Source organism: Lonchura striata, chromosome Z (assembly GCF_046129695.1).
Source record: "Lonchura striata isolate bLonStr1 chromosome Z, bLonStr1.mat, whole genome shotgun sequence".
NCBI classification, from domain to species: Eukaryota; Metazoa; Chordata; class Aves; order Passeriformes; family Estrildidae; genus Lonchura; species Lonchura striata.
The window spans coordinates 15,500,069-15,523,226 of NC_134642.1; the positions used below are offsets into that span (position 1 = coordinate 15,500,069).

At 38.9% G+C, this 23,158-nt stretch overlaps 1 protein-coding gene across 2 annotated transcripts in view; it reads right to left on the reverse strand.

The window, feature by feature from the left end:
* Positions 1–23,158, reverse strand: part of PGM5 (phosphoglucomutase 5) — a 67,831-nt gene that overhangs the window by 24,120 nt on the left and 20,553 nt on the right. Inside the window, exon 7 of one of the 2 annotated variants that reach the window (XM_021531756.3) lies at positions 225–319. In XM_021531756.3, coding sequence (XP_021387431.2) covers positions 225–319 — 95 coding nt within the window. Of the gene's footprint in view, positions 1–203; positions 320–23,158 lie in introns of both variants that reach the window. The other variant, XM_021531754.3, reaches the window with a different exon arrangement.

The following is a 23,158-nucleotide window of genomic DNA, read 5'->3' on the forward strand; positions in this document are numbered from 1 at the left end:
CCTCTGCTGAATATCCATTTCCCACATTTTTCATGCCTCAAATTTTTGAACACCACACTTAAAAGACAAGCCTCAATATGTGAATGACAGAAAGTTCTCTGTTTCAGAACAAGACAGAGCTAATTTGCTGATTGTTCTGGATTTGACTTGAGGCATCCAGGAAAAATTAAGTCTGTGGTAATTTTTGATTATGTATTACATACCAGTGCCAAAACTCTCCTCACCACAAAGGGAACAACGTCCAGAGTCCATGAGATTGGAAAAATGCCTCCATCCTGCTGGTGTTTCATACACAGGAACTTTCATTACTTTTGCAACTCTGGAAAATATACAATAAAACATTACATTATTAGAATTGTGCTTTTTTGCATATGATCTGAGATAAGTTTAGGAATATTCTAAGTCTCATTACATCTTCTGACAGCTGGGCTAGAAGTAAAAAAATAAAACCCAAAACCAAGAACAGATCAACATTACCATTCAAAACTGATCCTTGTCTCAGCACCTAACTTCAGCCAGAACCCAAGTATGTTTATACATTAAGATTATTATTTGAAAAATATAGGATCTCAGTTCAATAGACTTTACCAGTATCTTTCTCTTCTTGCTGACCAAGAAACAGCTAATCTAAGGATGGACATTTTTGTTATACTAATGTTTTGATGGAAGTTAAAATATCATGTTGAAGCTTCCCTCTTTGCAGGTAGTCAAATATCAAAATGCTTGAAAGATACTTTTACTTTTTGTAATGTGTTCAAAGACAAGACAATACAGGAATGCTTTCATTAAGCAGTATGTTCTTTGAAAACCTTTCCTCGTCTTAACTTATTTTCCTTGTCTCCTATCATATAATACAAGAAGCCTTCTCACTATCTGGGTGATGTGCCAGTGTTTCCAAGAACCAAAAATTAACCACCTTATAAGATGGATGTGCATTCTTTTCCCCAGCTGCTTAACTGGTAAATATTCCTGTTATAAATGATGACAAAAAAATCTTTTCTTGCATAAATAAAAACGAGAAAACAAGAAAGAAAGAAAGTCTAAAGAATTCTAAATCTCAAGATGGGATTTATGCAAAATGGGTTTTACCAATCTTCTATCTAATTACATTTTCTGGTGTTCATTGTGCACCTAGAGTTTTCAGAATCAACTGTTTTATAACCTGGAAAGTAAGAACTGACATACAGTGAAGCAATCTGACCAACTACCAAGAAACTTACAATTGCTTCAACTTTCAATCATACTTAACAATATTTCTTAAAGCAAGACAGTTTTCTTAATTTTAATTCCAGTCAAGCCAAAGCAAAGCAGATTAATCAAACAATCTGTGTAGAAGTGTCAAGGTGAAAGCAGTTACCCTTCTGATCAAAAAAACCACCTGTTTTCTGATGGCACATCTCTCTGTCTTACATTAAATGCATAAAACAGATGGGATAAACTGCCAAAATATGCCATCACTGACCCCTTCAAAACCTGGTACATAAATATATCTGAAGGACAGAATCACAGAATCATCAAGGTTGTAAGAGACCTTCAAGATCATCTAGTCCAAATGTCAATCTAGCACCATCATAATCACCCCAGGTGCCACATCCAGACACCTCTTTAATACTTTGAGAGAATTACTCCACCATCTCCATGGCAAGTTTATTCCAATGTCTAGCCACACTTTCAGTGAAAAAATCTTTCTAATATTGAATCTGAAACTCCCCTTGCACAACTTAAGACCACTTCCTCTTATCCTTTCACTTGAGAAGAGACTGAGATGGCAGAAGAGATTGACCCCTACCTGGGCACTGCTGGCTCATGCTCAGCTGCTGTCACCAGCACCCCCAGGGCCTTTTCCTGTGGGCAGCTCTGCAGCCACTCTGCCCCAGCCTGTGGCACTGCCTGGGGCTGCTGTGACCCAGGGGCAGGACCAGCACTGGCCTTGTTGTACCTCACACCACTGGCCTTGGCCATGATCCAGCCTGTGCAGATCCCTCTGCAGAGCCTTCCTGCCCCCCAGCAGATCAGCACTCCCACCCAGCTTGGTGCTGTCTGTGATCTGACTGAGCTGAATTCTATTTCCTTATCCAAATGATTGATAAAGATGTTAAACAGGACCAGCACCAGCACTGAGCCCTGGGGAACACTACTAGTGACCAGCCACCAGCTGGACTTAGTTCCATTCACCACCATAAATGGCAGCACTACGATTCAGCCCTTAAGTATTCTCTCTGAAATTTTTATACTCTTAGCCTGCACTCTAATGTAGTCTCCAAATCAACTTTTCTTTTATGTAAGAATATCCATTCTATAAGCTGTCTCCTATTCAGCCTAGGTATTCATATTACATCTAAAATAAGTGATTTTTAAATGAGATAGAGTAAGAATGCTGAAATTTATTTGAAAAGAGACAAACATGTACATGAAGAAAAGGGAACTACCAAAATTTTTAATCCTGAACTTAGATTTCATACCTCTAGCTTAGAGGTAATGGTGGGTATGTACTTCCTTGCATTTATACAGCACTACATATATTATTGACCCTTTGAAATGCTGTTTCATGAAGTAGGTTTCAGAAGGCACAGCTGAACAGTTTTCTGTCTGGCTCTTCAAAAAATCAAGAACATAAAAGAATTTAATCTCTGTGAGACAATAACTTCAGAATGAAAACAAGACTGTACTGCCAAAAAAAGAGAAAACAATAAACCAGAAGGCAATACCTAACAGGCTGGCAGAGCAAAACCAATTCTCTTAAGGTAGCCTGACAATACAGCTAGAATATGTTTGCCTGCAGAAATGTTCCCATATCCTGGTACAGTTTTTGGAGAAGGAAATCCTTCCCCATTTGCTTTTCTATATTCCTCTAGCTAGATAACAAATAGCCTAGGATGGACTTATCCTGACCAGCAGTAAAAGCTTCAAGAGACTGCAGCTGTTTTCAAAGATTTCTATGTACTAGACTAGCAATGAAAATACAAATGTTGTTTCTGTTGGTGTGTGGGCTCACTTTGTACAGAGTTTATAGTACAAATAGTTTATAGTAGGAATATGGTAGATTGCTCAATGCACCTTCTTTTGTTCTTCTTGTTTTCTGGCTCCTAACAATTCAGCAGAGTAAGTAGAAGTACATTGACAATTAAGCATACTCTTTTCTTATTGACATTTTTCTGAAATAATCATCATTGGAAGTCTCAAGAAATGCAGAATGTGCCTTTATGCAGCCTATAGACATTCACAGTGAAAAATCATGCCAGAAAACATGAAGGGTGTTCCCACGGAAAGCTGCAAAAATTCTCAAAGCTGCAGACTCTGAGAAATAATATGCTGCATTAGATCAAACACATAATCACACAAAATACAGGAAAACACCCTCAGAGGAAGGAAGCTAATATGGGACAGTAAAATTACTAGATCTTCAAAGCCAGGGAAATCAGAGATTAGATGCAGGAAAGGGGTGGGATTTTTAATGCTCCTACATCTACATTTTTCTAAACTAAAAATATGACTGAGTATTGAGTAGAAAAAAATTAAAGAAAAAAATCTTCATTTTACCAATTTTTTTTTCACTCTGTATTTACCAATCTGCTTTTTAACAGACAAAAATCCTAAATCACAGCTTTCAATCACTGATACAGCAAGAAGCTAGGTATTTTTTTTTAAAGATGTTCCAGTTGAGACTGGTAGAATTCCTGTGGACAAAAATTTGGAAATTATTTTCTGTGTTCTGCTGAACTGAACATTTGCAGCACTATTTAATGGAGCATATGGCTTCCTGATAAGCTTGATAGATGCTAGGCATATAAATGCTTAGGATAAGGGTTTCAAGAACTTGCAACTCTGCAAGAACTGCTGATGAGTCAAGGTAAGGATTTTTATCTTTAATAAATCATAGGTCCATTGATTACTTTTTACAATGTTTTTAGAAACACACCTTCACAGGACAGTTAAACTAAGACTATTTATTTTTTAAGTTTCTCTTCTTTCTGTGTACTCACACTAGAATCCCCAAATTTGTGGAATTAGAAATGTGAAGTCAAGTAAGGAGTTTTGTCTGTATGACGTCTCTTGATGAGAGAGGATACTACTACTCTCAAGAAGCAAGTCTTGGAACTGGTACGGCAAGTGGTATTTATCTTGCAGAAGCCTCAGATAGCACGTTATATTTAACACTCAGATATCATTTTATATATCCTTAGATATGCATAATGCATAATCAACAACATACTGATGCAGCAGTGCACCTGTAAAGATGATACATCAGGCTCTCAACTTTCATGTTGTAGGTATTGGCTGTTAAAAAGCCTGACTTAATGGATGGAATACACTTCCAGAGCAATTCAAAATAAAAACTAGGAAAAAATATGCCCGATAAATGGGTTCATTTCCCTAGCCTATTCAAAGTAAAGATGCTCTATTTTTATCTAACCATACAGGGGATATACCTGTGTTTATATGTTCCACGAGTATGAACTATGTTGAAAGAAGACAACAAACCATGGACAGTCTGGTTCTTTTCATCTTGGACATTTAATGGGACTGACTTCAAACATTGTACTTGCTTGCCTTCTTTTAGTGTAAGTGCTCACTACATCAATGAGATTATACAGTAAACCTTCTTCTGTCTGTGTTTGGCAGTAATTACCCCTTGCTAGACTAGGAAACAGAGTATTTACATTTGGAACCAAACCGAAAGGTAACCTTAGTTATAACCTTAGAATAACTTTGGTTAGTCTGCCCATATCAGAACTAACAGCATTTCTGTTCCCCAAGATGATGAAATACTAATTAAGGAGGAAAAGGTTAAATCAAAGAAGAGTGGACTGTTTGTTTTGTAATTACACATGTTATTTAAAATTATACTTTGTGAATTTAAAAAAAGCAGGAGCAGGAGCAGATGCTTTTAAATGTGGATATAACAAAATGGGTGAAAATAGGAATATAAATTATTGTACAGTTCCATCGTTAAATTTACCCTCCTACTGTTTCACAGTTTCACTGTAATTTTTATTTTGAAGAGCTAGTCCTATGCTACCTATACTGACTGCCCATTTTTTTTTTCAAACTTAAGAACATCATACAGTGCAACTGTGAAAAGCAGTTTGAGTCTTTTCATCTCTAGAAAACAGAATTATTGGAGAATTTAGTACCAACACAGAAATGTGAAGCCAATTCTTGAACTCCACAATAAGTCTCACTTAAGCATGAGCTGGACAGCTCATAATAAAGATACTAATTAACATAATTACAGTCTTCTAATACAGATTAGAATTTTTAAAAATTTCCTGACAGAAGAAAAAATGTAACAGCTAATTCTAACATTACTCCTGAAAGACCTAGCAGTCTAATGTGGAAACCTTTACCAGGCAACTGGACTACTCATTATACAGCTTCACATCTGAATATTCCAGGTCTTCTTCATAGCCATCTACATGTTACCTAACTAGGAAAACAGAGGGTACAGGACCCTTGATAGCCCAGATTATTTTCCTTGGAATTCTAGAAATATTAGCCTGCTAAACTGCGTAAAAAATATTTTCACTTTTATTTAGAAGTGCTAAAGATCCTTGTAATAGCTTTCTTTCATTTTCAGTAGACACAACAGATTATTTTTTACAGATAAACTCATAAACAAAGTGGTCCTTGATGGTATCTCCGATACATGGTGGTTTGCACTAGCAAAACACCTATGACACCAGCAGGATGACCCTGATTTACATTAACAAGAGTCAAAGGGAAGCTTTCTTCAACCTAATCTCTACAATGCCGCAAAAACATCCCAATGAATACAAATACAACAGCGTGCAGCAATCTGACTTTCTTGTGCCAGTGAAACTCTTGTAACTTCCAAGAATAGATCAGTCAATCAGACAGAATCATCCTGCCAAAGTTGTAATGCCTGTTCACCACAAAGATAAAGGTCACAACACTGGGGGAAGAGCTTGCTTTCACAAGTCTCATGAACTTGTAAAGATGTAAGTGACTGGCTAGAGTTTTGTATGTTAGGTGAAATGCTGTCTAGGGTAAACTGCAACACCACTTCCATTCAGGAGTCTGAACTTGGAGGAAGAAATAGGTATTAATGAAAAAAACACTAGAGAAGCAGCTATAGCATGTCCTTGTCTCTCATCTTGCACCACCTGCAGCTGATGTGTGAAAGATGCTAATAGGCACCTGGGTGAGCAGGCTTCAAAACACTGGCTGGTGTTCCATGGATACACTTTCAATCCAGCTACTCTCTGTGGAACCAGAACTGAGGTAAACAAGGTGCTGTAATTCAGAGAACAGAGCATCTTCCTCTGACACTGACAGGCACTAACAATCAGGAATTGAAGGAATCTCTGGGACAGATGTGGGCCACTGAAGGATAATGTGTTGTAGCAGCACTCCAAAAGAGAACAAACCTCTGTAATGGCTTCTTTCAGAGTTACTATGGCTATAGAAGGAAAAGGTTTCTCATTAGGTCTTCTAAATCTCTACTTAGCCACTGAAGTAGTCTTTGTTATCTAATCTCCAGCTGTTATCTAATCTCCAGCTGATAAACCTCATTTGATTTTAGGTCTGAAGCGTATTTGATTTCAAAGACAAAACTATTATTTGACTGAAACTTAACAGACGCTTTTTTTCTTTCCACTTCTGTAGTTTTGCTTCATACAAAGGATTAAAAGTCTAACCTTAGCCTACAAACCTTTGTATTTGGTATTTTAGTGCCTGAGTTGGTTAGATTTTTTTTTTTCCTAACACTCTGGGCACTTCCGAGATCAACACAAGTGATTTATGTTTGCCTACATCAATTTTGCTACCCCTTTATTAAAGATACTGGGTTGGCTGTTTCTAACCCCATACTACAGAATTTGTCTTAAGTGTACTTGCAACCAGACCCAAAGGTTAATGGTTTCATTCTTTCGGAGCACTTTCTTCAGCATTCAAATTTTTTCTGCAAAAAACACCAAACTATTTTTTAACTTTCTTGACTCTATATTCATTGCATGATTAGTCACCAAGTCCCTATCCCATTCTCATTGCATGGTATTTACACTTGTTCTCTCTTTGGTCTCTTCTTCCCAGTGTTGCAGAGCTCTTTGCTACTTTATTTTTCAACTTCTGAAGTCTAATTAATCTCACCTTTGGTAAGTTCTCTCTTCATTCTTACTATTTCTTAAGATACAAGAGTCATGAACCAAATGGTTGTAACTTTTTTTAGTCCCATCTCTAAGTCTTCACTTTTTACCTATGCAACTGCAATGGACTGTGAGAAATTCACAGTAGTAGCAATGATATCAGGAGCATTGGCACTAACTATAACATGAAATAGATGTTCTGCTTCTGGATGTTTTCACTCTGTCTGCACCACCTGCCCTTAAAAGGCTTCAACTGCGTATTGTGCAAGGAGCAGAACTAAAACAGTCACCTCCCTTATTTGGTCAAGTATTACAGTGTTACTCCTTCCCAGTCTTTAATTTATTAAGTAAAAGTAGTGGAATGCTAAGCCCTGGCACAGAACACAGATAACCAGGACACAGCACAAAGATAAGATATAAGCTGTCATGTCTGGCAGAGAGGCTGTCAGGACCCTGTGGTACAGAAAAAAACAGGCAGTAGACAAGTTCCCTTACTTTTTGCTTTCTAGTATGCTACATCTCACAGAGAACAGTCATAGTAAAAGAAATCAATACAGAAAAAGTATCTGGAGACACCTTAAAGTTAGGATTTGTTTTGTTTTCCTTCCTCCCAGCCCCTGCAATGTTTTAACTGAAATACTTATACAGGTGGAATAAAGGTATGCTAAACCAAGCTCTGGTGTTCAGGGGTAGTTTCCCTCTTGAAAACTGGCAACTTCAGGTGGATTTTTTTTTTTTTTTTTTTTTGGCAGACAATAGACCTGAGTAATGGATTGCTAATAATTGCAGAAATCGTCAATAAATTCTAATCAATACTATGTGAATTAGCTTTCTATCAATGGAGCCTCCTGGCATTCATGTAACCTAAATTGTGCCAATAAACTGTTCCAGTATTTTTTCCTGCCTCTCAGTCTCACATTGGCCTTTCTTGGTTTTTGAAACCTTTCAACAGCAAAAACTAAAAACTGCTCTAGCAGAAAGGCAAAGTCATAGAATCACAGAGTCACAGAATCGTAGGATGAATTGGATTGCATGTGACCTTGAAGACCATCTAGTTCCATAGTAAGGATGGAACTAGATGTGATGGATAAGGATGCCACCCACTAGATCACATTGCTCATAGCCCCATCCAAACCTGGCCTTGGGTACTTCCAGGGATGGACTGTCCACAACTTCTCAAGCAACCTGTTTCTATGCCTCACTACCCTCACAGTGAAAAATGTCTTCTAATTTCTAATCTAAATCTCTCATATTTAGTTTGAAAACATTTTCCCTTGTCCTATCACTATGTGTGCATGTGGAAAGTTGCTCCATCTTTTCATAAGCCCTCTTTAGGTAAAGAAAGGCTCTCGCAACAGCAGAATCCCCTCCCTGACCCTGCTGGCCACCCCTCTTTATGATGCCATGCGGGACCATGCCGGTGGCATAACACAAACTTAGGTATATGACATCTGTCAATCTTCCCTTGTCAGCTGCAAGTCAGTGGATCATACAGGGCCACCAGGCTGGTCGGGCACAATCTGTCCTTAGTAAAGCTGTGCTGGCTGCCTGGATTCACCTTCTGGTCTTGCATGTGCCTTAACACTGCTTCCATGAGGATCTGTCCTATGGTCTTACCAGGCACAGAGGTGAGGCTCACAAGTCTGTAGCTCCCAGTCTCCCTTTCTCCCCCTTTTAAAAACAGGAGTGATGTTTCCCTTTTTCTAGTCTCCAGGTACTTTACCTGACCACCATAACTTTTCAAATATGATGGATATTGGCTTGGCAAGAATATAATCCAATTCCCTCAGGACTCTTGTGTGCATCTCATCAGCCTTACAGACTTGGGTCTATTTAGCTACATCAAGTAGTCTCATTCCTGCTCTACACTGCCTTGAACTTGACTCCCCTAGCCCCTACCTGCAGGTTCAGATACTTGAGCGCTGTGGAAAGCCTAACTGCCAGTGAAGACTGAGACAAAGAATTCATTGAGTACCTCAGAATTTTCCATTTCTGTTTTCACCATTCTTCCTTCTTATTTATTGTGGCCTTTACTTTTGGCCTTCCTTTCCTGAGCTATGTACTTACAGAATTCTTTCTTGTTATTCTTCACATCCCTTGCCAAGTCCCATTCAACCTGTGCCTTAGCATTCCTAACCCATCCTTTCACATCCAATCTGTATCTCTGTACTCTTCCCAGGTCACCTGTCCTGCTTCCATTGGCTATTCACTTCCTTCTTATTCCTCACTTTGAGAAGAAGATCCTAGCTCAACCATGCCAGTGTCTGTCCCGTTCTCTTTGATTTTCTGAACACTGGGATGGGAAGATCTTGTGCCCAAAGAAAAGTGATCTTAAAGAGTTGCCAGCTATGGTCTGCTCTTCAGTCCTTAAGGACAGTTTCCCAGGGGATCACATTCACTAATTATTTAAACAACAGGAAATTTGCTTTTCTAAAATTCAGCATTCAGTCTATGGTCCTTGCCAGGCCCATGTTCCTTGGGATCATGAACTCAACCCAGGCATGGTCACTACATTCCAGTCAGTCTCCGATCTTTACCACTCTAATGAGCTCATCACTAGCCTAGTGATTACTAGGCCTACTAGTCTAGGCCTAGTAATGGTTCTCCTTTGCTCAGTTTAGCTAACAAATCCATGAATACAATCTGCCTGGCTCATGTCATGCAATACCGCAGACACATACAAGCAACTGAGCTACATGGAGCTCTTGTTCAGCACAATCACCAAGCACAATATACCCAAGGAATATTGTGTGGAAAGTCAGACAGTTGGTTTTAAAATTCTATACCAAACAAATTTAAAATTTATTATCTCCCTTTGGCCCCTTGAAGTTCATTGGAATTCACCTTTCTTCCTTAGGAGCAGACTTGCACCATCACTCAGATGATTAAAGCACCTACCCAGAACTCAGGCTCCCCAATACCCACAGTGAGACCTCACAGTCAGTCATATTCCTTGTTGCCACCTGTAGGTCATGGTGTGGACAGACAGCTCTGTATTGCACACCATCAAGTTTCCCTACACAAGCTCTGCAACACCTCAGCCAAATGTTACAAGCACCTTGTGCAACACACAAAAAAAGACAGCACTATTAAATGTACTTGAGACACTTTACAAAATAAAGGAAAACAAATTTGTGTTTCAATCCCCACAGGTAATTTTCTGATTATATCCCAAAGTCATATGCCTAACTGCATAGTCAGATACAGAGCCTGGGAAGCACTGCAGAACTGAAATGCTTTTGTAAGCAGGTCAACAGCTGCAGCACAGCTCTAATCAAATCTCTGAGAAAGAACTGCAGAAAGCCACTGCCCCTTCCTGACTCCTCAGGGAGTTAAGTGGTCAAAGTAAAAATAGCCAGCACTCAGCTCCTTGCTGAGTCTGCCTTTGCCTTCAAAACTAATGTGATAATCCTGTCCACTATGGGCAGGAGGTGCAAGGATACTTTTTATGGACTCTGTACTCTAGCCTAGTCTCACTAATCTGTGATGGAGTGGACTGCCACTGATGCAGAATTCACTGGCGAACAGAATGGTAAAGGCACCTTTAAAAAATACAGAAAGCAGATGGCATGAAAAGCTGGGATTTATCACCCCACAACTGCAGGTGCTGTAATAGGTTATTATTGTAGTGACCAAGGTAGGAAATTACTGCCAGGGTTAAAACTATCAAGTGAATGCAAGTTACACACATGTTATAGTGAGGTTGTTACCATCCCAAATTTGGGAGCACTATGAGCCATTAAAGAATCTGCTTTCTGGAAAGTTAAATCACTTTCAGGAAGTTACACTGGTGGAGTACTCATATGGACACCTAGGTTTTTAAGGCCTTGAGTACAACTTTGACTTGTTAGTTCCACTCTGAAATCTGGATGATAATCTGTTCTAACAGTGAGATTCCATGGGAGAAATCAGTTCTCAGAAGAGCTAAATGTTTAATTCAATTTAACTGAAGTTTGTACATAGAAACTGAAAGCTATCCCTCCTTCTGAGGAAATTCAGCCTTAAAAAAAATCCTACCATGGATTTTATGAGAAGCCACTCACTTCAGTCGTGAAATTGGCCAATAAGTCTGTGGCATCTGCTCCTGCTCAATAAGACTATTATGGTATGGTTACTGCTGTCAGCATGAAAGCAGGGTAAAACTACAAAATACACAGTTCCATGCAGTCTCCAGAAAACAAAAAAAACCATCACAACCTAAACCAATTCTGTCAGCTTTTAAAAAAAATCACAGCACAGATTTTAGCATGGAGCAGGTCTTCCAAAAGGAATCAGAAATGGATGCAACTCCTAGACAACAGCCTTTGGTGCAATAATAATAAAATTTAATTGATTAAATACTGACTCAGGTGGACTTTTCTATGACCAAAGTTACTAAGGAGTATTGCCTTTTTCATCTCTATTGCATACATTGTTAGGTCAAGTGAAATCCCAATATTCCTCTCTTTTTTTTTAGAAAAGTTTATTTAATCATTATGCAAACTCCTTAATTTCAGAAGAAATATTTATGCTCTCATAACAAACAATGAAATCAGTGAATTTACTTTTAACTGGTAGAAATTATTCTTAGTTACCTTTTACTAGGAATAAGTGGATTGTAAAATTCTTTTTCCAAACTATTAACAAGTTTAGGCTTTTGAACTTATCACACTACCAACACTTATCTCTTCTTTTTCTTCCATTGAATGATAAAATTCAGAATGGATCTCCTGTGTTTAGAACTAACCCAGACTGTCAACCTGAATGCCTGTATCTGGACTGAGTATCTGTATCTGAGTTTGCTAAGAGCAGATGTTTATTTTAAGTATGGTATTTATAATAGTGTTCTTTTCTGCTGTGTGTGCAGGAAAACACAGACATGGTAAGATGAGAATAAACAAGAAAGGAGACTAGAAAAAGCGTCCTGCATTTCTCAGAGGCAGGTCTACGAAGTTCATAGCCAAACTTTTTGTGGGAGGACTAGTGCTTTAAGTCCTGCTGGATACTCACCCACCTTAGGCACCTTTAAAGGTGAATAATAAATGCTGTACTGAGCAATGGACCATGGTGCAGGTACCTGTCAGCTCAGGGTGAAGGAGTTACCTGTTAAGCAGGAAGCAGTCTGGGCCCATCAGTGTGGCACTGTGCTTGTGTTGGCTAATCTCCTTCACAGGCCAGGTTTGGTGCTTTGCAGGCACAAACAGGCAGTGCTACTCTACAGAATACCTCTGCACTGCCCTGCATAGATACCATGTAGGCATATGGGCTTAACCAGGCTTCCACAAAAGTCACCACACTGCATGAAGAATGTGTAATTCAGGCTTTGATGAATCTGTTATCTTCCTTAACTGCAGCAGTGTTCAGAATATTCACAAGCTTTATGTGATTTCACAGCACAATACTGTCTGTGGACATGTGACCCCATCTTCTGAGTTGTGTTCTTCAGCCCTCTTCCCCTTCCCTATGTCCTTCTTATGTCCTTCTGGCCAAGCTTCAGCATGCCACCCACACTGAGATTTATGAAGTGAGCAACCTAGGAGGTTTGTGCTGGGGGATGCTGACTCAGGCACAGAACAGCTTCAATTTCTCCTTTACAGAACAAGTGTTTTTATACAAGGGTACAGAGCCAGAAAGAAATTAATAAATAATAAATGGATGAAAATAAAAAACAAATAAGTAATAAAAAAACCAGTACTTTCATGCAGATCTTTTTTTCTGTATTCTCCATTCATTTTTTTTAATAAACTTCTACAAAAGGTTTTCTTATTTCCCTTCAAATCTCTAGGGGTTCTCATGAGTCCAAAGTAAAATGTGCTTAATTACATTGCTTAACTGGTACCAAGACCAAAATGTCAACTATTTTGCTTTACTGAGTATTAAACACCCATTATAAAGCAACATTAGTTAGGTGGACTGTAAAAGTTGTTTCCAATAAATCTGTTCACAAATTCAGCACCTTACAGACAGAAATACCACTCCCTATGAAGAGGGGCAAAAAATTATGCCAAGGTGAATAGGTCTGTGTATAAATAAAAATAAGTTGGAAGGCTTATTGTTTAAAAAGGAGGGAAGAATCAATTTCAAAGTACAAAATTCAAGTACTCATCCTCTTACTTCTGATTTCTCATGATCATTTTTCATCTATACAGAAAAGAAGGTTGCTGTGAGCACACTGTGTAAAGAAGACAAACAATTCGGTAGTTTCACATCTAGCTGAGAAGTTTACCTGCACTGAGACTCTGAGACTACAGATTGCATGGGTTCCTCCTGCCTAGACCCTGCAGACTCCTCCCTTGCCTTTAAACAGAAGTACCAATAGGAATACTCCATTTTCTATAGGAAAAACTCGAATATTGCACTTAAAGACCATCAAACCAATTAGCTTGACCAAGTATCAGTTACCACTACTAGTTATTAGTTGTAGCTAAGATGGACTTCAAGTACTAAAGGAGGAAGGCAAATTTGTCAGAGCCATACGAGGAAAAAAAACCTCCTAGAATAAACAGCTACTGAATTTTTAGAAATTAATTTCCTTCACTGAGACTCTGCCCATATAGATTCTGCTAACCTGGGGTCACCTTCCAGCACTCTCCCAATCCACAGGGTAACATTTAAAAGACTTAAAGATAAGTAACTAAATAAGGAGCATGTAAAACAGCTCCAGGGCATGAGGAGGAACAGGCACAGGAGAAACATAGTAGACTCCTTGCCCACTTTGCCTCAGGTATGGAAATACTTGTAGACATGCTAAAGCATTGCCAAGACTCTCATCCATTCATTAGTAACAAATTTTAATGTTCTGAATTATTCATTTGAAGAATTTCTAGAAAAGTTACTGTCAGGCTTTCCACAACACTTTCCAGGGAAACAAAGAATTGAATGATCTGATAAAAAATAAAAAATTACCTATAAAATATGACGTGGGCATCCTACATTTATATAACATGTATACATCCTATGTTTAATGGTGGCTGTAAAGATAGAAATGGAAGGGTCTGATGGGTTAGTTTAAGTTGCAGTTCAGTATCATTACAGTAAATTCAGCAGGACAGTCTACTAATACATCATTGCAGTGAGCTACAGGAACCTTAATTAGCTCTCTAATTATGCTGGCTGAGTGATAACCACCACAAAGACAATTTCTGAAAAGAAGCAAAGTCAGATTGAAACTGGACAAGGAGCATATGGTCACAGACTGGTAATGATGTTAGTAAAATCTTCTAACTGGCAAAGGCAAGAATGAATCAATTATCTTAAGCATTTCTAAATGCTTAAGGAGAAAAACAAACCTTTTTTGTGCACAGATTTGAAAAAAATAAACAAATAGAGCTTTTGTTGTACCTGATAGGGAGCTGATTCATTTGAACAGGAGAAAGTACTCTTAGAAATCTATAAGCTCACAGCAGTGTTCCTGAGACCACATTAATCTGATTTTACACAACAATTTCTTGTGTTTCGGAAGAACAATTTACTCAGTATTACATTAACTAGGAAGGAGGTAGATTTAGCTCTTGATTCTGGAAACCTCAAGACCTCATAGCTGATGTGGACCACTGCCCAAGGGCTAAAAACCAGCACTGACTGGCCCACAAAGGAGCTATCCTTACAGTCCCATCATGTTCCATCTTCTCTAAGAAATCAATTTGCACTTGGAAGGAAAGATACTGAGAAAAAATATGACACTGGATGATTACAGAGATAAAACCACCCATCAGACTCCTCCAGCACTGAGTGATCAGCCAGTCAGGAGCATATCCTAAATAACTTAATTCTACAGTTTACAAATAGAACTCTGACTAAGCTAATTTCCAAATACAACTCAGCAGTAACTTTATGGAGACATTTGCTCTATCTGTATTATTCCTCTCTGGAATCACAGAAAGATTCTGCAAGCCAGTCAAACCATCCATAACTACACATACCACTCCTCAGATTCATAGTAACAAAAGAAATAAACAAAAAAGAGCACTTCTAAGGCTCAGTTTACTCTCTAATATTCTGGCAACCTCATAATGTTGCATTAGTGGTAATAAATGCTATTTGGATAGCAAAACTGCGGTTATTTTCATCAACAACAAAGCCCATACTTCTCATAAACTCAGACAAATGATACAATCGATAAAAGTGATGAAAACATGAAAATTCTCACTGGGTTCCCAGCCAAACCAGTTAGGATAAAAACCTATTTATGCATTACAGTTGCAAACAATATATATGGGTAACACATCTTCTCTTTAACGTAAGTTACACACCCCTCAATGTAGAATACACAGGTTTGTGAAAATGCTATAGTTGCCTTTGAAATGTACTTTTCCACAAACCCAAACTTACAAGTCTGATAACTTCCAACAAAATGTATTGGAGCAACTAATGTTGTTTCCAACTGTTTCTCTTGGTTACAAATGCACTGGAAAGCTTTGCACAAGATGCAGTCTGTGTAACTCTTTCTTATTAGGGGGTTGTTTTCCTCAGTGCGTGGGATGTTAACAGGTGTACTCATCATGCTGTTCCACACCAAATGCTGTCTCATGTTGCTTTAGTCATCAGTTTGAGATTCAGATCCAAAATGCATAACTTCTCACCCTCTTTTGCAAATGTTTCAAGAATCAACTCCCAAAGGAAGTATAACCTTCAGGACAGCGTGCCTGTGACTCCATGCCTTATGAAAACCTCATTGTCCTTTTCACACAAGCTTCACTAGAATGATTTAAAACAGCTGTTGACATATACAGTATTCAGTTATGGCTAGGCTAGAAGTAAGGCTAAAGCAAGAGACAAAAGCTGCTTTGCCACAGACAACTAGAAAATACACACACTTCTGTGACTAAAACGAGAGAGAGATGTGCTTTGGCAGCAACATACCCCAACAGAATTTTGTCTTTCACATACTAAAACCATCTGGCACAGTGCTCAGAGTCCTTGTGAGATGAAATTAGAATCATAATATATCTCAGGTTGGAAAGGACCCATAAGGATCACCAAGTCCAACTCCCTGCTCCTCACACAATGACCTAACAATTAACCATATGTCTGAGATCATTGTTCAGATGCTCCTTGAACTTTGACAGACTTGGTGCTGTAACCACTTCCCTGGAAAGCCTGTTCCAGTGACAAATTGCACACATATGTACTGCACAACCACAGAGAATGATGCTTGATTGCAGAGTTCACAGTAGTAATGAAGAAAAGTTCAACCAGCTGGAAAGCATGCAGCCATGCTCTCCAGATGTATTGTGGTAATCCCTAGGGTTATTCATGTCCTTCCTGGCTGAGATACAAAAACCACTTTTCATTATTATTTCAGCATTCATGTGCCTATAGAGTAAGTTAACTCCTCATCATCTGGATGAAGAGAATGCACAGTGATCACATATGATGACTTCTAGCATTCTGTGAACTTTCACAAAACAAGTGTAATTTCTTTAAAAATTCCAAGTTTATTTTAGCCTCCCAATTCTCCCTGGCTAAGCAGCAGGAAGATTATGCCCTATTCTAGAAAAGACACTGTCCACTTCTTTTATGGCAACAACTGACTTACTATCAGACAGTCTGTCTCTGCCCCATTCCCAACAGTATGGCCTGTGATGAGCTAAGTGCTGTGAGCAAAGGTGGGGTTTTTCAAACATACATACAGAAAACCAGCTGTTATTGCTATGCTGTAGTATGCTGTGTTACCAGGCTGACTTGTTGATGGTTTCCTAAGACAGGAGACCAATCTTATTAATGTATGGAAATAACAGTAACAAACAAAAAGGCTGATTAAAGCAAGCTGGTCCCCGGAAAACGAAACTTACCTAAAAATATAAGAAACACCCAAGCATAAAATGACATTAATTAATTTTATTAGTGGACCTCATCTCAATAAGGAAAAACTTTGTGTTTAGTGCAACAATGAAATATCAGCCAGGTCTGTAATGAATGCAAACTACAGAAAAACAAAAGAATCCCAAAGCAATCCTTCTCACCTCCCCACCGTTAAACAGGTACCTTTTCTGTTCTAGTCCCAGGTCCTGCATAGTCATTGTTGCATACAGAACCCATGGCTTTTTCAGCAATACAAAAGTCTATGAAGGCAAGGAAAAATGCTCTGTAAGTTTTCTAATTCTACAGAAACTCTCAGGAAGATTTTATTACACCAGAGAAGAAAAATGACATGATGAATTATAAGGTGTAATAAAGAGGTATTCTCCTTATGTTCTTCTGCAGATACTTAGTGAGGTGAACAACGTCATAACTAAAGACTGGCAAGACCTGGGGTCTTTTTCAGGATATGCAATAATCCCATGAACTAAGCACAGGGAAAATACCCTCCATTAACTCAGGAGTACAAGTCTCATATTCATTAGCCTTTCTACAGTGAGGTCAGCTGGTTCCCTGTGTCTATGCTCATTGACAAAGATGCAAACCAGATGTGAATATATCCACTACGTGTGTTGCAAAACTCTGATTTCACTGTGATGCAAACTGGGTTACCAGTACTCTGAATTATCTGAATAATAAAGAATGGCTTTAGGTACATATCAGAAGTTATTGATTGCCTCCCCAGCTGCTTTTTCACCTCCCGAGTACTACAATACTGCTTCCATCCTCTCGTGCAGAGACAGCAAGATAGCTCAGAAAATGATCAGGACAGAAAAAATGCAGTTTCTCCAGATGGGCAGTTCCTTGGTTTTGAAGAAAATAAAAAAATAAATAATATAAGGGAACATAATTTTTTTTCTATAAAACACCTTGCTGTTACATAGTAATTACAAGAGTGCAAAGGTGCAGGCAAGCTCAACAATCTTGGTGGTGTAAGGGCTTTCCAGCAAAGGTCTCTTCATAAGGACACAGTACTATAACTTAGATTGGAAGTGACCATGGAAGGTCTCCAGTCCAACATCCTGGACACAAAGCTTGCTTCTTTCAGATTTCGCTGCCTCTTGTCCTTCCACCATGCAGAGCTGGGAAGTACCTGGCTCCAGCTTCTCAACAGCCACTCTCCGTAGGTTTGGGCAGCTGTTGTTAGGTCCCACCAGAGAAGCCATCCTTCTCCAGGCTGAACAGAGTTCCTCTTAGGCCTGTGCTCCAGTCCCTATCTGTGTTGGTGATCCTATGCTGAGCTCACTCCACTTTACTGATGTTTTCCCCACACTGGGGACCCCAATCCAAACAAAAACCAAAATCTGGGAGTGATTTCACACATGATAAGCAGTGAATAACTTCCCTCACTCTCTGCACCACTTCCTCATTCATACAGCCCAGGGTGTCACTGGTTTCTTCTGATTCCCGTGCACACAACTTCTCAGGCAGCTGCCCCCCAGGATGCTGGCCTGTCTCTGCAGAGCTGCTCCTCAGTTCCTCTGCTGCAGTCTCCAACACTGTAGGGCTCTGCCTTTCTGAAGGCGTGGTTTGTCACTGCTGAATTTCATTAGGTGTTTGCCATCCATTCCTGCAAGTTGTCCAGGTTCTTGTGACTGTATCAAGAACAGTGGTCAGCAGGGCCAGGACAGAGATCATCCTCCTGTATTCCTCACTGGTGAGGCTGCAGCTGAGTACTATAGTACTATGTCAATTTTTGGGCCATTCACTGCTAAAAGGATTTTGAGGTTCTAGAACATGTCCAGAGAAGGGCAACAAGGTTCATGAAGGCTCTAGTAAACCTATCATATAAGGAATGTCTGAGGCATCTGCATCTGTTTAGTCTATAAAAAAAGGAGGCTCAGGGGAGACCTAATCACTCTCTACAATTTCTCTGCAAGGAGGTTGTTATTTGGTGGGGGTTGGTCTCCTCTACTGTGCCTACAGTCAGAGGACAAATGAAATAGCCTTAAGCTAAAATAGGGGATATTCAGATTATATACTAGAAAAACATTTTTCACTGTTATAGTGCTCACGGAAACAGGTTGCCCATGGAAGTGATGGAGTCACTGTCCCACATATACGTCCAAATAGTGTCTGGATCTGGTGACAGGTTTAGTGGTCTAGGGGCGACAGTGGCAGGCAGTACCAGGTGAGTGGTTTGATGATCTTGTAGGTCTCTTCCAACCTTGATGATTCTATGACTGCTGGCTCTGCTCTCCAGCACATCAACAAGCACCACACACACAGTTTGGTGTCATCTACAAACTGGGTTTGAGTGTTCTCCAACTCCCTCCTTCAGACCACGGACAAGTATGTTAAACAGGACAGGTCACAGAAACAGACCCCTGCAGTACCTCACTTTTTACCAATTCATTAACCAATTGCCCACGAGTCTGAGCATCAAACCCGACTTTTACCTACCTAGCTCTCCACCCTTTATATTCAAATATAAAGTCCTGAGCTGGATACAAGAATAACGTGGGACAGTTTCAAAAACCTTGCTAAAATGGCAGTATTATTAAATTACATCTACTATCTTAACACCAGCAATAGATTCCATAATTTTATTAGCCAGGCAATCAGGCGGGTGAGACAGGATTTATTCTAGTAGCTCCCTAATGATGCTATTTAGATTTAGATTGCCTGGCTTACACTAGTTTTCCTTTCTTTCTCTCACAAACTGTTCTGGAGATTTTAGAGAATGAAAACTAATAAGTGCTCTTAATGGTTGTAGGACTTGTCTGGGAAGGGAAAGGAAGAAGGCAGTTTCACAAGTACATTATAGTTCTCATAGAAAAAAATACAGAAAGAAGAAAGTATAGTATGCCTTAGGTATAGACTGTTACTACAGAATCAAAGAATTGTTCATGTTGAAAAGATTTTCAATGTCTTTCATTTCCCCCACAAATGGAAGCAGGAGTCAATGCTTCTTCTCCTTCAAAACTAATATAACAATTCAAATGATTATTACTTAAAGTAAGATCTAGTCTAACAGGACCCTCAAACTTCTTAAAATAATTTTAAATTCCCTGGCTCTGCCAGTCTTATAGTGATCTTCAAAATGCAGAAAATGTAAAGAAAAATTTACTGTCCTCTTAATTTCTAAACAACTTAAGACGATTATACTTTAATACACTCTAGAAGTAGAATTTTAGATACACTGTTTTGAAATTCTGTACCAGAAATTTTTTCTTTTAAATCAGCAGGAAGCATTCTCCCTGAAGGTCACACATTGACAAAAAAATCCTTTGATGGGAGAGGTTGTTCTTATGTTGATACCAGCTGTGCTTTCCTGCTTGGGCATAACATGTTCAGACATGCTGATATACCAGGGAGCCTTGCTAAGTTGAAGCATATAATAAGACGGCGTAAAAACTGAAAGAAAGGGGCCCTTTAACTTTTAAGTAGTCACAAAATCTTCTATAGCTTTGTGATTTGGATACAAAATTCCTCAGACTGTTTTAATTAAAGCAGTTTTGGACTTTTTACCAGGACATCTGTAAGAATTCATGCTGTTTATTCATAGCCATATACATTTTGAGATGTAAGACATGAGGCACTAAGAATCTGTTACTTTCTGTTATCCACCATCAATCCACTATACACTGCCTGCTCCAAGCATTTTGCAAAACATTTCCTTTTCTCAGGTAGTTTTTCAGATACAGCACATTAAGCTTAGACAAAAGTCTGTTTGTGAGAACTACAAATACACATACTTCTAAACAGGAGTCAATCAAGGTTACAAAACATATTTATTTCTCAGCAAGCAGCAAATCTTCATCTCTCTAACTCTGGTTGACAAACGGACCTCACTCTCAGCCAAAGATTAAGCTGGAAATAGAGCACTGCATAGTTTTCAACTCATCTTTTCTTCTTACATAAAGAAAGCTTTCAAATCACCTTTATGTATTCAGTCCTGCAAGCTTCACACTGGGCAACCAATGAACCTACTAATTTTAATCTAAGCAGTTGCAGCAGTCCACTCTATACACAGGCCAGAATCCTACTACCTTTGTGCAAGAGTAAGAGCTGTGTGTTGTGTCAAGCTGCTCTGCAGCCTGCCATTCTCAACAGGGAACAGCTCCCTTCAGGCCCAGAACTGGCCATGGAATCCCTCTCAAACCCTAAAGCTAAAAGCCATGGGACTGCTTAGTTTCTCTTGCCATTAATCAATAATATGACTGAAGTATCAGTATCCTACTGATATGTCACAGGATAGGATACCAACATGTTTTCTCTCCTTTTCTTCACAAGCAGCCACTGAAGGACACAAGATTAATTCTCTCCTGTAAGTATCAAGAGCATGCAATAGGTTGATGTATGCTCGTTCTTATCTTTCACTGAAAAAGCGTTTTGAGTATCCAACTGCCATTGTCCTGTGAAGTGTTGAGAATAAACATTTACCACCTACACATTTAAAACGTATCTTGTCATGACTTCAGTATGTTTTGGCCAGTGCAGGCTAGGATAAAGAAACACTGGATAGTCAAGCATATGGTGGGTTTGCAACAGTCAAATATGCCACACTATAGTAAAGCATAACAAATCCATCATCAAAGAAAAGATAAAGATCAAGACAGACCCCTAAGGATATATTTGAATATGTTTGCAAAGATAAATCACCTCCACTGCTTAAAAAACATTCAGGGACGAAAGCATAGCAGCTAGATTACAAGCACATTGTAGAAATAAAACTAAGAGGCACAGCTAAAGAAAGAACATTAGTGCCTTGTAATGATAGTTGGTTTTTCCTCCATAAGTCTTCTCAAACATGTCATGTGTGTGTAAATAAAGCATTTAGCTGTAGAACATATTTGAAAGCTGATACAGAAAAAAACTGATTTTTTACTATATGTACAAGTATACAAAGGATTTATATGGGCACTTTTAATATTGAAATGTTAATTTACAAGTTACAAATCCTAAACACCTTTCCAATCACAGTGCTTCCCAAATTTATATTACTTTTTAAACATGTTAAATTACATTCATGAAGATTTTATGCAGTTGTCCTTCTGCAGCATTCCAGAACACAAACTGACCTTCTGCTCTAATTTCAAAACTGCTTATATGTGACATGCACTAGGTTTGACAGAGGTGTCTTAAAAAATTCACAGTGAGCCTATTTTAGATAAGAGGTAGTGAGACTGAATTATCCTGCAGAAGAAAGATGCGAACAAAGCACAGTGAATGCAGTATGAACCATGTAGAAAGACATATTTATGACTTGGAGAAGTTTTATGTTGAAAAAGTCCCTTAAAATCAATAGTACAGGGTGTCCAGGCAGAGAAAAATAAGCACACAGTACCTATCCTGCTTCTGGCACAAACTTTGTCAGACAACCAAAAAGACAGATGAAATACACAAGAAAAGACAGACAAAAAAAAAATCCATGCAGGATTTGTATCTTAAGTATTCAAGGAAATAATGACAAAGGCACAAGTGGGATGTGGTGTGTTGTGGCCTTAGGTATATATTTGAAGAAAAAGAGGAGACACTGAATGGCAAGGAAGTGGGATAAGAGATACAGGGGAAGAACATGGAAATGTGGAAGATAAGAGAGAGATCAAAGATAGATGAAAATTAAGTGTTTAGCAAAAGAGGACAAGAAATCAAAGGTGTAAGAACAAGAGGGAGGGAGGGAGGGTTGGACTTCATGATCTTATTGCCTTTTCTGCCCTAAATGTTTCTATGATATAAACAAAGCTTTTTAGTGTGCTTCAGACAAAATGGACCCTGTAAAGCACAATGTTTCTTGCTGCCAGGGGCAGCCTCCTTAAGGCAGATGGGTTAGAGCTCATAGCATCTCTGCCCTCCATGACTACAGGACATAAAAAAGCCAGAACATTTATTGTCACCATAGCCCCCGCTTAAAAGCTGTATCTAGATGATCAGACAACAAACAATCAGCAGACAGAACACTGATGTGTCTAAGTTGAATTAAGAGATAGGCTCCCAGACATAAAGTGGCAGGGTACAGCACAGTAAGGTGCTTAGTTTTGCCCAGGCTAAGTGTAATGAAAGCACTTACATGCTGTTGAAAGACCCTTGCTGTCGAAACAACATATTAGATGCTAGTCTGAGAATACAGTAGTATTCTCTCAGAAACCCATTTCTCCAGTACCATCCTGACTGTTATTTTATACACACACCCAACTTCATATTTCCTACAGAAACAATTTTTATTCACCCTTGTGATTCTCATTTTGTACACTGTTAGCCAACATCTC